Source organism: Acomys minous, assembly GCF_964271855.1.
Source record: "Acomys minous genome assembly, chromosome: 13".
Lineage (NCBI taxonomy): Eukaryota > Metazoa > Chordata > Mammalia > Rodentia > Muridae > Acomys > Acomys minous.
Genome location: NC_140495.1, coordinates 17,120,374 through 17,136,020, shown reverse-complemented (window position 1 = coordinate 17,136,020; position 15,647 = coordinate 17,120,374). Strand labels below are relative to the sequence as shown.

Below are 15,647 nucleotides of genomic sequence, written 5' to 3'. Positions count from 1 at the left end.
ACAGAGAAACTAGACTCACAGGCTGCCCTCTTGGTCCTTGCTGACCCCGTGGACCTCTTTCTCCTGCAAGGCCAAGCTCTCCCTTTTAAGATAAGGGAGAGATGAAATTAGGTTTCTCTCATGAGTTGATCTATCTTTGTGCCATTTTTCCTTAGAGATTGCTTAGTTAGTCCTTTCAAGACCTGTTAACATCACCATATAAGCTTGTTAAGGCTTGTTCTGGAAATGGGATAAAAATGCACAGTGGAATTGGATACAGCTTTAAAGAAGAATTAAATCATAATATCTCAGGGAAAGTGGACACAATTGTAACTCATTATGTTAAGAGAAATAAGACACACTGACAAATACTATAGGATTCCTCTCAGATGCATAAACTGGACTTATAATGATGTGTATTTATATGTGTATGTTAAATAAAGCTAATTATGAATATACTAGCGGTCTTGGTAGTGATGATGAGAGAAATGGATGTGCATTATAAGTTAGAGAGTTCGTACTACTATGGCTTTCCGAGGTGTGGGTGTAAGAGTATGTGCTTGGGGTGAGCATGCTAGCTCACTCTGTCAGTGTACCACTGCCTCCTGACACATATGAGCCATTTCTCCATAGGTCAGTTTATATAATTTCCTTCTTTGTATGCAGCTTCCTAGCTGTAAGTTAAAAGGCAGTAAATAGCTTCATCAACAATATCAGAAACATAAATTAATAAAGGAGAAAAAAAACAATATCAGAAACATACAGGAAATGGTCACGTGGAAGGGAAAGATTTGCCTAAGAAAGCCCAAAGGTCCCCTAAAGTCACTCACCTTCATTCCCCTGGGTCCAGCTGGTCCTCTGGAGCCATTTGGCCCTGGAGGCCCAGGATTCCCCTGCAATGGAACCATGACGCTCTTACTACGGTCATTCGACTAATGATTTTTGCTTTGCTTTTTTCTTTACAATAGAATAAAAAATCATAGGCATTTAGTAAAACCCAGACTTCAGTTTTTGAAATGTTGACCTTTTCCTGGGCTAACAGTGCTTGATACAATACTGTCCTGGGATGCCGGGTGCTAGCAATGAGCCATCACCATGAAGCCACAGAGGTCAACTACTGTTTCTCTACAGTGCAGTGTCCGCTAAGCTACAACGTTGGGTAGGCCAATCTGTTCAATGAACTTTTGCTCCATGACACTCTCAGCTACTGATGGCTTTACTGGGATACCATCCCAAGAGCATGTGTGTTATTGAAATGGTCTGGAGTTGTCCCTGTACTCATGAATCACCACCTAAAGACCAAAGTCAGAGGCCAGTCTGACGACTACTTTCTGTCTGGGTGGCAAGTCACTTAATCTCCCCGAGTCTCTGTGATGTTATCTACAGAAACAGATCCTTTCCTTGTAGCTTCATAAGGAACCAAGGACTTGACGTGGAGATGTAAGCTGAGCTTTTAATACCTAATCCAGTTAATTTTATCTTCCAACATGCAGAACGCATAACAGACACATTTAAACTCTAGGCTGGGGGTGACTGGGAGGAAAAACAAAGTCTACGATGCAAGAATCAAGTCTACCGAACACTGAAAGCTGGGGCAATTATCCACACACTCTCCTGGAAAGGGCTTGGTGGGCTTTTACCTGCTCCAAACTGGAAACACATTCAAATGAGACTTACAATAGCACAGTGAGATTTTTTTTTTTTTTTTTTTTTTTTTTTTTTTGGTTTTTCGAGACAGGGTCTCTCTGTGTAGCCTTGGCCATCCTGGACTCACTTTGTAGACCAGGCTGGCCTCGAACTCACAGCGATCCATCCACCTCTGCCTCCCGAGTGCTGGGATTAAAGGCGTGCGCCACCACGCCCGGCAATAACAGGGTAGCCAGCCTTGGTGACGTACACCTTCAGTCACAGCACTAGGAAGGCAGCTAGAACTACATCGTGAGACCCTGTCTCAACAGACAAACAAACAATTGTGGTCTAAAAGCTTTAAACCCAGCAACCTAGATTTCTGTTACCCAGGGAGAGACTGAGGACAGAACTGTGGCTTTGGCTGGCCTGGAGCTGCTGTTCTGAGCCTCTGGATGAGACCACAGACCCAACCCGAATCCTGCCACTCAAGTGTCTAAGCTGTGGCAAGTGCCCCTGCCCTCAGGAAGCCACCCTGACCATATGGCTCAGTCTCTCTGACCTTCCCACTAGCCACAGACACCAGATGGACAGTGGAGCAGGCACTAGAAAGACCCAAGTCGGTGGCCATTTGACTATTTACTATTTGAACAGCCAGTCATTGGGTCTCCCTAAGTCTCTGTGGCCTTATCCATCCACCCAGTCAAGCGTGCCCTTGCATCCTCATGAGGAACAGGCAGTTTAAGCATCCCTCCCGAATGGTACCATCATTTGTTCTTGCACTAGGAATAAACTTGAGCTGTGACGCATGTCTGTGAGGTTCAACCCAGAACTCACTGGTCACTGTGTGCCCAGAATGAAGGGAGGACACAGCTCATACCAATGCCAGTTTCATCAAACTAGAAGTCCTTGGTCCTCACAGACCCCAGAACATGTGATTTACCCTGTGAATCCTCAAGGCAAGAGCCGGCCATGTCTAGCCAGCAGCTATACTGTAGCTATTTGTCTTACAAACCTACCTGGGTGCCCCGACCCCCTTTTTGACCAAAAACTCCTGGTGGTCCTTGCCTTCTTCCTCTGGGTCCCTGTTCCAAAAGGGACATTAAAATTCAGCCAAATTTTATACAGCCAATTGAATCCCATGTAAGTGAAAGTCATCTCAGATACCGCTGAACAAAGGCACCCAAACCCATCCCCGTGCGATTTCGTCTACACTCCAAAGCGCTCGCGGCACACTCATTCCGCGCTCGCTCCATCTACAACGCAGGACACAGGCCCTTGGCATCCGTGCTCCTATCAGTCTTTCCAGGCGGATCTGCCGAGCACTGAAGTTCAAAAGTGTTGTTTTCATATCTTCATCCGCCCAACCAGTCTGAAATCAACAGAGTGGGCGGAGAGTAGCGGCTATGGCCTCCCCATCATTTGGAAAGGAACCTTTTCCTTCTGCAGGCCAGATCACAGCTGTTACTCTGTCGAGTACCAGAAGTGCATCTAAGTGGCTCGATCCCTGTTGCTGGGGTCAGGATGTGTTTATTTTCCCTCACGTCTTCTTTGCTTTACAGATTTTGACTGACTCTTTGCTTTAATATCTCTCTCTCTCTCTCTCTCTCTCTCTCTCTCTCTCTCTCTCTCTCAGAAATACTTTCCTAATAGAAGCATCGATCTCACTTTCTGCCCTCCTGGGTGAAGTATTGACACTCATCTATTTAAATGGACCATCACCCCCACAACCCAGTGGGAAGGCGAGGATGGCGGACCGCGCCTATCGATTGTCTCTCTTACGGATCTCTGCACAATGTGCATCACTTTTGAAAAGCAGAATCCAGTGACTAGAGCAGGGACATGGCAGTAGCAGGGACCCAAATTTGAAATAAGCCACTGATCAAAGAGAAAATGGGAAAAAGTAGGTTTCTTTGTTATTTCATCCTGATGCTATTTTTTCCCATCATAAAGCAAGCACACTCTAATTAGACTTTGATTACTCTTTTCTCTCTTGAGGGTCTTTGTCATCTGGAATCAGCAAACGGCTTCTCCAACCATCATCTGACACTCACTGGGTTTTTAACGCTGCAAGGGGGGGCAGGGGAGGGCGGGGGGAGGACAAGGATTCCATGTGAATAAAGTTCGTTGTCAGTTTAAAGTTCTTCCAATGTGGGGGAAACTTGGATATAATTTGCTTTATAAAGGAAAAGGTTCGAAGGACTATAAAGTGGTAGGTTTAGTTTTTCCTTTGAGGATTCCAAAAGAGCGGCTTTGGCTTCAACATTCAAGTTTCCCCTTGTCCCTTTGTAGTTTACAACCTCTCACTGGACTGAAGCCCTTGTCTAAGCAGCTCTGAGTTCTGTTAGCAAGAAGCCCCACGCATAGCAGACACCCAGTAAGTGCTCTGCTGATGGAATACAATTTTAAGGAATTAAATTCTACGTACACCCACTGGAAGCCCATCTCCAGAGGCACTCATTAAGAGCACTGACTCTAAATTCCAATTCCAATTCTGTCACTCACTAGCAGTATGACTTTGGCCAAATTGCCACCGGTCTTCAGCCCCTCTCCATTTTGTCCCTGGGAAATGGACTAATAAACCCACTCAGCCCCCCCTCCCCGTCCCTGCCCCCAATGGTGGATTAAATGAACTAAGACTAAAGCAAGGAGTCTGATCAATACCAGCTATTGTGGTTTGGCCTTCCCAAAAGAGAGGCTGTGCAATTTGCTTTGGTGAGGCCCAGGAAGCTTCCTCCGGGTCATTCTGATTCAAATTTCTATCACACAAAGGAAAAGGTTTCAAGCAAATATCTTTATATTAATACCCAGTTCTCAATACAACCTGTGGGCCTGGATACCCAGGCTCTCCTTGGAAACCCAGCTCACCAGCCTCTCCGCGCACACCCTGCAGAAATGAAAAGGCACAGTGAGCTCCTAGACCAGCAGGTGTTCTATTGAAAACAGCCTTCCTCGCAAGGTGGCCACTAAGAGCCCCTCAGATAAGACACACACACACACACACACACACACACACACACACACACACACACACACACACACACAAATTGAACTGGTTGTGCTCAATCCTCCCCAGAGACAGATCCGTGCCAGAAAGGAAATCTGAGCGGTTTCTCGACTGGGAAAATGCAGGACTTGATTGTTACCATCTTTCCTTCCTGGGCCCGGTCCTCAGCAGCCTCTACACACCCCTTCCCAGCAGCTCAGCAGCAGCCACAGACAGGAACCCTTTAATTAAATAAGCCAAGTTCTTATGTTTTGCATAAGAACTGTTTCCTAAAAGCTTAGCCCTCCTTTGGGGTGGGGTGGTGTATGTTATATGTGTGCAGGGGTGTGTGTGTGTGTGTGTGTGTGTGTGTGTGTGTGTGTGTGTGTAAGCCAGAGGTCAGTCTTTGGTGATCTGCCTCAAGAGCTCTTAGCCTTTTCTTTCCTTTTTTTTTTTTTTTTAAACAGGGTCTCTTCCTGAGACCTAGGTCTCGCTACCTGGTCAAGGGGAGCACAGGGTCTCCCTGTCTCTGCCCCCCCTGGTAATGAGATTCCAGCGCCACCATGACTGGCCTTTCCCACAGTTTCTAGGGGTGGAACTCAGGCCCCCCACATCTGTGCAGTGAGAGTTTTAGCAACTGAGCCATCTCTCCAGCCCCTCACCCTTTCTCTTTAAGATACAGACAGAATTGTCACTCCCCTATTGACTAGTTTTGTGTTAACTGGACACAGAGTTGGTTGGGAAGAGAGAATCTTGGTTGAGAAAATGCCCCGGACAGATTGGCCTGTGGGCAAGCACGTGGGGCATTTTCATAACTGGTGATGGATGTGGGAGGGCTCAGGCCACTGTGGGTGGAATCAACACTAGGTAGGAAGTCCTGAGGTATTTAAGAGAGCAAACTGACCAAGCTAGGAGGAGCAAGCCAGTAAGCAGCATTCTTCCACGATCTCTGCTTCAGCTCTTTCCCTGGCTTCCCTCAGTGATGGACTGTGTTATGTAGAACTGTAAGCCAAAATAAGCCTTTTCCTCCCTGAGTTGATTTTGGTTGTGGCATTTATTATAGCAACTGACACCCTAAGACATTCCTCAAGTGTCGAGGACCTTTACCTTACACAAGGAAACGGAACGTTGACTACACATGGCATTCGGGAACAATGGCCTCACTTGAGGTTGGGAGATGTCATCCTGCTGTGTTGGCCAAGCAGTTCGTGAACTCTCGGGCCCTAGTGACCTGCTCTTACGCCTCATCCCACTCCCTGTTTTCTTATTTTCCTTTCTACATGTTATATTGTACTTTCAGGTACATTTGTTTGCATATGCATAGGACCCACATATTAGGGAGAATGCTTGGAGTTTTTTTTTCTGAGATTATGTGACCTCACTTAATATTAAATATTCTAAATCCCTCTATTTTTCTACAAATTTTGTGATTTTATTTTTCTTTAGAGCTGAACTGCATACTGTTTATGTACCAAAGTTTTTATCAATTCATCTACTGAAGGAAAGCCGTTGATTGAAAACATGAATAGGATTATAATCAAGGCACTTTAAGGGCACATGATGATTATAATCTATGAAAACAAGAAGCATCCAATTACATCCCACAGTTTGCACAATTTTATCCTTGTTCCAGAATGAAAAGACTATTGCAAAATCTGTACAACAAAGAGTACGAGCTCAGCACAATAGGACAAAAGCCTAGAGAGTAAAAACCCTGGGCTGCAGCAACAAGATGGAAGACGAGGAGAGATGAGTGAAAGAAAAGTAATCCTCGTATAACTGACGAGAGTAGGGGCTGGTCACTGCTGTTAGGGAGTTGGAATTAATTACCAACAGGCTCACCAAACATAGAACAAATGGGGAGGGGTGTTCTATTCACAGAAAACAAAATTACAATGTGGACGATCAATTAGCTTAAGCAAGAGTGGACAAAATAAACGCAGGACAAGGATGCAGCAGGGAGTAGGTGGGGAAGCCAACAAAACCTTCACCTCACACTGTAAGAAGTCAACAGCACACAGAGCTAAGCCGCTCTCCTGCCTCTAAAGAACATGAGCAGAGAGGGGCGGGACTAAGTCCAGGAGAAGCTGGCGATGGGGAATTAAGCTGATTTTGTACAAAATGGAATCTGTCAGCTGTGGAGTCTCCGGCAAGTCTCTTCACCTTACCAAGCTGGTCTGGGCAAAAGCTCTAAGGCAAAGTTACACCGCAGCTTCGGTTTTTACTTTTCATTTTGAAACAGAGCCACGCTACGTTGCCCAGGCTGGCCTTGAACTCCGCTGTCTAAGAGCTCAGACAAGCTTTAAAGTTACCATCCTGGTTGGTGGTGGTGGCGGGTGTTTGAGTTGGGACAAGGGTTGGGAAGACCGTATCAATATATTACGTTGCTAAACTGACACGTGCTGTCTATGCCCCTTGTCTCGGTATGGGCTGTCTACACCCAACTCTGTGAGGAGGGAAGAGATGAGCAACACAGCCCGAGAGTAAAACACTGTATCTCGAGGACAGTTAGATAGTAAGCCATTCCCAATAGAGTTGACTGTTGTTTTCCCATGACACAACCAAAACGTGCCTGCAGTGGGGGTGGGGGGTGGGGGAGTCAGAAGCTCAGCCATGAGAACCTAATAAATGAAGAGAAATTTAACTGGGAACTCCAGGTTACTGCCTCAGCTTCCCCTGTCATGTCTGCCAGATGTTGTTGCTGTGAATGCCGGACTTGACGATATCATCCCTATGCGTTGCTATTTGCTCCTTACCTGGACACCCACTCCTGAGGGAGCATCTAGTTCCACCTGAGACTCTCTACCTGGGAAATCTAGGGGGGCCCTGAAAGCAACCTCCCCAGTTGATTTCTCCTGGACGGTCTGAGCACCCATTGGATGATGGTTTGCTATCTGTGTATCTCTTGCTGTTTGTTCTTCTGTTTTGACTTGCTGTGTGCTTAACTTGCTTGTTCCAAACCAAAAGTATGCCTGTCGTGGGTCATTCTCCTGATGCTATGGAACAGGAGCGATGGGAAGGTCTCCCTGGGAAGATAGGGACAGGTATGTAGTGCCCCACCTGGGACCAGAGCAAAGCAGCCTTACTTGTGCAACAGAGAGACCTCTCCAAAAATACTGACCTTCAACCCTGGCAGGCCACGTCTTCCACGTGACCCCTAAGAGCACAAAAGAAGAAAAGGTCTCAGAAAAGAAAATCAGTCAATCATGCAGCAACCTAGCTGCCTCCCCTCCCCCACCCCCTATCCCCCCAACCCCCCAACCCCCCTCTCCCCCCGTTCCACAGCCCCCCTCCCCCTCCAGCAGTTACACCTACCCGAGGTCCCACACTGCCTGTTTCCCCAAGAGGTCCATGGAAAGCAGAACGCCCCTGAAATAAAAGATCTATTTAAATGCTGTCAACTCCTGCCTTTATTCTGGAGGGCGTGAGTTGTCCAGTGCGGAAGCTGCTGGCAATATATAATGAGTCAACGTAACTAAAATTAAGCAAAAGTGAAAGTCAGCGTTTGCCACATCCAAGGGTTCAACAAGTGCATGGGGCCAGTAGCTGTCACACAGGGAAGCACGGAGGTACAAGGTCTGTTAGGCAGCGCTGCTCAAGCACCAGCCTCCAGCTCAGTGCGTGAAGTGCTCACTGTGCAAGCATGAGGAACTTGGATCCCCACAACCCACATAAAAACTGAGCACAGAGCTATGTGCCTGTAAGCCCAGCACTGCGGGGGTAAAAGACAAGAGCTCACTGGCCAGATGGCTTAGCAGACACAGTGAGAAGTGAGAGACCCTGTCTCAAAAAGTCAGGTAGAGAGAACAATGGAGGAAGACATCCAACTCAGACTTTTGACCTACACAAACACACACACACACACACACACACACACACGAGCATGCACAGATGTACACACACACACACTCATGAGCATGCCCAGATGTACACACACACTCATGAGCGTGCACATATGTACACACACATGCATAAGCATACACACATGCACAATACTCATGAGCACGCACATGTGTACACACACATATGCATGAGCACAAACACATGCACAACACCATGAGAATGGACATATGTACACACACACACATTTATGAGCATGAACACACACACACACACACACACACACACACACAAAATCAATGGCATTCAATTCTCATGTTTCTGAATGCCGATATGTTTGTTATCTTTCCCTGCTCAGTGTCCCTTTGATAACAGCACCAAATCCTGTCAGGCTGTGACGTCAGTCAAATATATTCTTCAACAAGCCACACTGGCATCTAAACAGATTGCCGTTTGCCCTCACACTGGTACCACGCAGGGTCCTGAGTAGCAGGGAGGAGGAGGAAGAGGAGAAGGAGGAGGAGGAGGAGGAGGAGGCGGGACGTCGTGTCTCTCTGCACATGGAGGGAGCAGCACAAAGTGTATACACAGGTGATGACAGAAGGAAAGGTATCACAGCCATGATGAGAAGGCACTCCGCTGTCACCTCTCTGCAGTCAGAAGTGAAGGGGTGGGAAATAGAAACACCTCAGGATCCCAAACAAGAATTCCAGCGATGGTCAGCCTGCGACGTCCCCTGCTACCTCAGTGGGGAGAACGGGGAAAGTAAGTGCAACACTGAAACAAGATCATATTATGTTATTTAGGAAAGACTAGATTCTCAGGTGATTTTGCCCACAATACTAGTGTATTGGTAGTCAAATATGGTACAAACATTTGTTGAAACATTATGCAATAATTTAAAAAATATTTATCAAAACACCAAAAAAAAAAAAAAATTCAAGGCAGAGCTGCACGGGCAGGGCCGCTGGACTCTGCTACTGAGGTCGACATCTGGCAGTACCAGAAAGCCCCTGAGCGTGCACTTCCGGTTTGGTGCGTGACTGGCCCGAGCTTCCCTGGAGAGTACCCAACAAGGCCAAGGCAGGAGAAGGGGCAAAACATGTTTTAGTAGAACCAGTATTGATAGTTTCATTTAAATTCTATGCTGGTTTCCTGAAAGCTTGTATCTGTGACAATATTCTCTCTCTTTCTCCCTCTCTCTCTCTCTCTCCCTCCCTCCCTCTCCTCCCCACCCCTTCCCCGAGTCTCTGAGTCTCATGTAGCTCAAACTGACTTTGCACTCACTATGTAGCCAAGGATGGCCTTGAACACCGGATCATCCTGCCAGCCAAGTATTGGGGTGACTGGCACGTGCTATCAAAACCAGTTTTGGGGTTTTGGTTTTTGGTTTGTCTCCTGAGTATTGAGATTACAGGTGTGAGCCACCATGGCCCTCTCATTATATCTTTCCAAGGACATTAAATATTTCAAGGACTTTAAATATTAATATATACTCAATATTTAAAGAGGTACTGATTTTGGCTTAAGACCAGATAATGCCAAAATGTACAAATGAAAGCGGTGCCCACGTGCTGAGATGACAGCACAGCGAAGACAGACTGAAGCTCTCGCTGTCCACTCAGCCCTCTGTGTGCTTTGGGTTGGAGACTGCTCAATTTGGCTTTTCTGTTCTGAATCACATTTCTAGGCCAGGCCTGGTGGCGCACGCCTTTAATCCCTGCACTTGGGAATCAAAGGCAGGCAGATCGCTGTGAGTTTGAGGACAGCCTGGTCTACAAAGTGAGTCCAGGACAGCCAGGGCTACACAGAGAAACCCTGTCTCAAAACAAAACAAAACAAAACAAAAAAACAGCAAAAAAAAAAAAAAAAAAAAAAGAAAAAGAAAAAAAAAAAGAAAAACATTTCCACCATGGCTGACTCCTGCTCTTTATATTCTTTAGGAATCCAATGTTTAGTTTTAAAGATATGGGGCTTTTTTTTTTTAAATTTTTTTTAAATACACTCTGTGGAGCTGGGGTGATGGCCCCATGGGTAAAGTGCTTGCCAGGAAAACTTGAGGACAAGAGTTCAGATCCCAGCACCCAAGTAAATGTCAGGTGGGTGTGGTGTCCTCCCGTCATCCTAGGGTTCAGAAGCAGAGAGGCAGGGGTGCGGGGCTGGGAGTCCCAGAGCGAGAAAGCTGGCTAGCTAGACTTGTCGCATGGTTGAGCTCCGGGTTTTATTGAGAGATTCAGCTCTGATGACTAGCATAGAGAACCATCAAGGAATATCCCTGACGTCAGCCTTGGGACTCCCACAACCGTGTGTGCACACATGCAATGCAAACACACATAGACACACAGGACACATACAGAAACACTAAATAGAGAAACACTGCATAAAAAGTAAATAATACAAACTCAGAAAGAAAACCTTAAGCTCACTCTTCTACAGCCGTGTGGTGGCTTAGAGGAGACTGACCTGCATGGGCTCATATAGTTGAATGCTCAGTCCCAGCTTGGTGAGCTGTTTGGAATGATTAGGAGGTGTGGCCTTGACGGAGCAGGAGTGGCCCTGTTGGAGGCGCTGTGTCCCTGGGAGTGGGTTTTGAGAGTTCACAAGCCCATTCAAAGCCCTGAGTCTCTCTCTGCCTGCTGTCTGTGGAGCACGATGGAAAGCTCTCAGCTACGGCTCCAGCACCATGCCTGTCTGCTTCCTGCCATGGTGGTCATAGACTGCTCCTCGGAAAGCGCAAGCACGCCCTCAGTTAAATGTTTCCTTTGGCAAGAGTTGCCTTGGTCATGGTGTCTCTTCACAGCAATAGGTCAATGACTAAAGCCGGGTGGTGGTGGCGCACACCTATTATCCCAGCACTGGGGAGACAGAGGCAAGCAGATCTCCGTGAGTTCAAGGCCAGCCTGGTCTACTGAGTGAATTCCAGAACAGGCAAAGCTACACAGAGAACCCTGTCTACAAAAAAACAAAAAACAAAACAAACAAACAAAAAACTAAAAGAGATGGGGAGATGGAGAGAGAGGAGGAAGAGATAGTATAAATATTAAAGTAGAAAAGGTAAATATTGAGGTTAAAGGTCAAAGCATGGATGGGGGCAGGAGGGACAGGAAAGAAAAAGAAAGGAAGGGTAGGTTAACTATAACTAAAACTAAGGATATTACTCCCCTTCTACCCCCCAAAAGAAAACCCTTATGGAAAGCCACTACTTTTTAAGCTAATTAAAAATATTTTTTAAAAAGGAGTTTTGATGCAGTGCTTTCCCCAGAAGACATGGGTTATTAAATAAACGTCTCAGTGTCAAGCGTGGGCTACATCCTTACAAGTTGTTGGTTAGAAAAGCCCTAGAGACCACCAGAGCAGCACAGACTATTGCTGTTGCTCTTTACTGTCCACCAGAACTAGCTAGTAAAGGCCTATTACAAAAGACACAACACACTTCAGTTATAGGGCACAGAAAAACCAACCTGGAAGTGATCTGGAAGCTTCCTCCTTGGTGGCTAGCTTTCATAGTGACAAAAAGGTACCATGCAGACCACTGGAGGGGGCGGCAGGGCGAGGGGGAGGAAAAGTCATCAACGTAATACACAGAATTGACCTCTGAGGGCTGCAATGTCAGTTTGCCAAGTAAGATGTGTCCGCTGATGCAATATTGGCATGAAGGTTATTGGGATAACCCATGGTTTTCTGATTAGATTTGAAGCCTACGCCACAGGAGAGAATCCATGCCTGGTACCTTAAACCTGGTCAAACACTCACGGCTATGGTGATCACAGGCCCTAGGCCGGAGCCTGCTACTGTTGTTTTGCTAAATGATGTTGTCAAACTGCACTCTAAATACTTCTACTTGAGCTACTTGTTGGCCATCCCAGAGACGGTTCTTCTGCCATGGACAGGAGCTAATGCAGAGACTCACAACTGATAAACACGATGGAGGAATGCTCAGCCCTAAACGGGATGTCTGTGTCGAGGCTCAGGCAGCACTGAACAGAAGGAGATGGATGGGAAGGATGTAGGAGCTGAAGGCAGCAAGGAGTGCTGGGAAATGCTGTCTTCTGGACACGAAGCAGCTGTTGCGCTCACGGCCTCGCTGCAGACATGGATACGCACACAAGATCTGGCCAGCGTGACAGTCGACGTTTCATGGAAAGAGTCCAGAGAGTTGGGAGTGAACGTGGTCAGGATACGTTACACACGCCAGGCATAGTGCTGCACGCCTTTAACCCCAGCACTCGGGAGACAGAGTCTGAGGCCAGCCTGGTCTACAAAGTGAGTCCAGGACAGCCAAGACCCTGTCTCAAAAACTAAAATATATATCACAAGTACACAACCGTTAAAGATAAATATTATTTTGGTTTATAAAGTAGAAGACCGTGTGTGGTATGGTGCTGTTCTTTTAAGGTATACTAAATTATATGAAAAAATAATTTTATCTTAAATAAGGAAAAATGACAATTCCTCATTTAAAAAAAAATTATACTAGGTGCCAAACACGGTTCAAGAATGGAGCTGTGTGTGGAAACATCTAAGTGCTGTGAGAAAAGCAAGACACGACTCTTGTAACCTCTGCTCCTTTTACACACGGGTTTGTTCTCAGAGTGCGCTTTCATGCCCCTCCTGGGTATAGTAAATAGGAGTGGGTTTACTTCACATTGCCCATTATTTTACCATTGCTATTTGGATAGTGTTTCCAGGCCAGGCCTGCACTTGTGACTGTATACACAGCTTGAACTCATGAACTTTGCTCATATGACCTTGCTTAACCCTCAGAGTATAAATTGTCTGATGCTCTAAATAAAGTTGGCTATTGTATGAGACTTTAGTCCACCTCGTTTTTTAGGCTCTGTTTTCCCAGCTCCCACCTCTAGAGTGGTGGCAACTTTTAACACAGGCATGAGGACCAGAAGACAGGACCCCAGCACCCACATAAAAACAGAAGCTGCCCCCCCACCCCCAGTGCTTGGGAGGCAGAGACTAAGGGATCCCCAGAGCTCACTGGCAGCCAGCTTAGCTGAGTCGGTGAGTTCTAGGGCCACCAAAGGGACCCTGTCTCAAAAAATAAGGTGGATCACTGGCTGGCAAAATGGCTTAGCAAGTAAGGGTGCTTGCTGCCAAGCCTGACGACCTGAGTTCAATCCCTGGAACCCACATGGTAGATGGAGAGAGGCAACTTCTGCAAGGTGTCCTCTGAGTCATGTGTGTAACATGGCAATGCACATGTTCTAGTGTGTTCTCTCTCTCTCTCTCTCTCTCTCTCTCTCTCTCTCTCTCTCTCTCTCTCTCTCTCTCTCACACACACACACACACACACACACACACACACACACACACATATCTTGGAAACATAAATAAGGTAGAGAAAAACAAAGGAAGGCCCTCCACATTAACTTCTGCCATACACACACACACACACACACACACACACACGTGCATACATACATGAACACATATACATCCACATGCTACACACAAAAATCATTTCACAAACCCCGGGGGATCTTCCCTGACTTCCTCTGGGGAGTGATTGCGGCTGTAGGTTAGGAAAGTTCTCAGCTACTGGAAATAGTGATCATTTTTTTTTCTTCTTCACCTTTTCCACAAGCTCACACTTTGTAGTAAATGGAAGTCTTTCTGCAGTGGGTTGTATGTGGGAGAGGGCAACAGAGAAAGCCGCTCATAATAGATCTGGCTATAATAAAGATTCTTTCCTAGAAGATTTATTGTCTTCTCACTTCGGCAGCAGACAGCATGTTGCCGCCAGTACAGTGAAGTAATTATTGGGACAGATGCTGGAGCCACTGGGTAAAAAAGACTGTTGGAAGTTACGTGTTCATTAGAAGCGGGGAGGGGCAGGAAGTATGCTCACGGTAGAGAAAGCTGGCGTGCGTGGGCTCAGCGAAGTGGTCAAATCTAGCATCACCAAAAAACAAGCCAAACTCCCAAACAGCGTCACTAAGTCATCTGTTGAAAAATGATTAGTCTGACTCTAGATGCAGAGAAATAATCAGACAAGTGCTTCGGGGGATGTTTAGCAAAAGAATTGGTCAGGAACGTCAATGTCATATAAACAAACAAGCAACAGGGCGGCAGCTGCAGTTAAAGAAAACTAAAAAGGCAAGATGTGCACGCACTCGCACGCGCGCGCGCGCGCACACACACACACACACACACACACACACACACACACACACACACGCTTAAAGAACATTCCAGGAGTGACTGTTCCAATATTGCACTTCATGCAAGGCTTGAACCAGTGACCCTCTTACTTGGCAGGTTGGTATTGCAGAATTTAGGGGGTCAGCGCTGCGCAATACCACCGATGACTTTTTCCCCAGCTGTCAGCACAGACAGTACCTGTCGGCACCATGAGAGCTGCTCATCAGCACGCTTCCCCTAAAAAGAATGTGTTGAAATTCCATCCGCCATGTGAAAAGATCATGGCATATGGCCTCTGGGAGGTGATCTGTATCCTGAGGGGGGATTGGTGCGGTGCGTCCCCCCCCCCTCTCTGTGAGGTAACAGCTGAGAAGGTAATATATAAGGCAGGAACTGGACCCTCACCACACACCAAGTCTTCCAGTGCCTTGGTCTTTGACTTTCCAGACTCCAGAGCTGTGAAAAATAAATGTTGTGTAATACAAGCTGTCTACTGCATTCTGTTAGAGTAGCCCACGCTAAGACTTGGGAAAAATAGGAAAATGTAAACACGGACTAGGTTAGAAAATAAGATTATTTATATGTGGCACAAACCACAAAAATGAGCTCAGGTTGCGTAGGTGTCTACGTATGTATAGGTTTGTGCACACACACATAAATGTATGTAATAAATAAATCAAGGGAACTTAAGAGTGGGGGACACATAGGAAAGCTTTACGGCAGGGTAGTTGGGAGGGGCTGGAGAGAGGAAAGGTATGGGAGAAGTGATGTAATTTTATTTCTATTTTAAAATCATTAAAAGGAAAATAACATTCCATAAATATTATGTTTCTTTGGTGTGAGGACTCTACTGTATCAATGTAGAGTGGTTGCCTTTTCCTCAAACTATACCTGTTGGCTATCTATGGGTAATGTATTATAATGCCTTTAATTAATCTTCAAGTGGCTAAGAAAATGCCACACAGACACATGCTCATACAAACACGTATGCGCACACACTCACACCCGAGCACACACATGGATATAAAGTAAATATGGTAACGGTTGCTATCCACTCCAACAA

General features: G+C 46.2%; 1 protein-coding gene across 1 annotated transcript in view; it reads right to left on the bottom strand.

The window, feature by feature from the left end:
- The window catches only part of LOC311580798 (collagen alpha-4(VI) chain-like), a gene marked incomplete at its 3' end in the record, with an annotated part of 112,166 nt that overhangs the window by 32,275 nt on the left and 64,244 nt on the right, over positions 1–15,647 (bottom strand). The window contains exons 20-25 of the mRNA XM_084752513.1: positions 7,907–7,960; positions 7,713–7,748; positions 4,430–4,492; positions 2,625–2,690; positions 810–872; positions 20–82 (exon numbers count right to left, since the gene is read on the bottom strand). Coding sequence (XP_084608639.1) covers positions 20–82; positions 810–872; positions 2,625–2,690; positions 4,430–4,492; positions 7,713–7,748; positions 7,907–7,960 — 345 coding nt within the window. The remainder of the gene's footprint in view (positions 1–19; positions 83–809; positions 873–2,624; positions 2,691–4,429; positions 4,493–7,712; positions 7,749–7,906; positions 7,961–15,647) is intronic.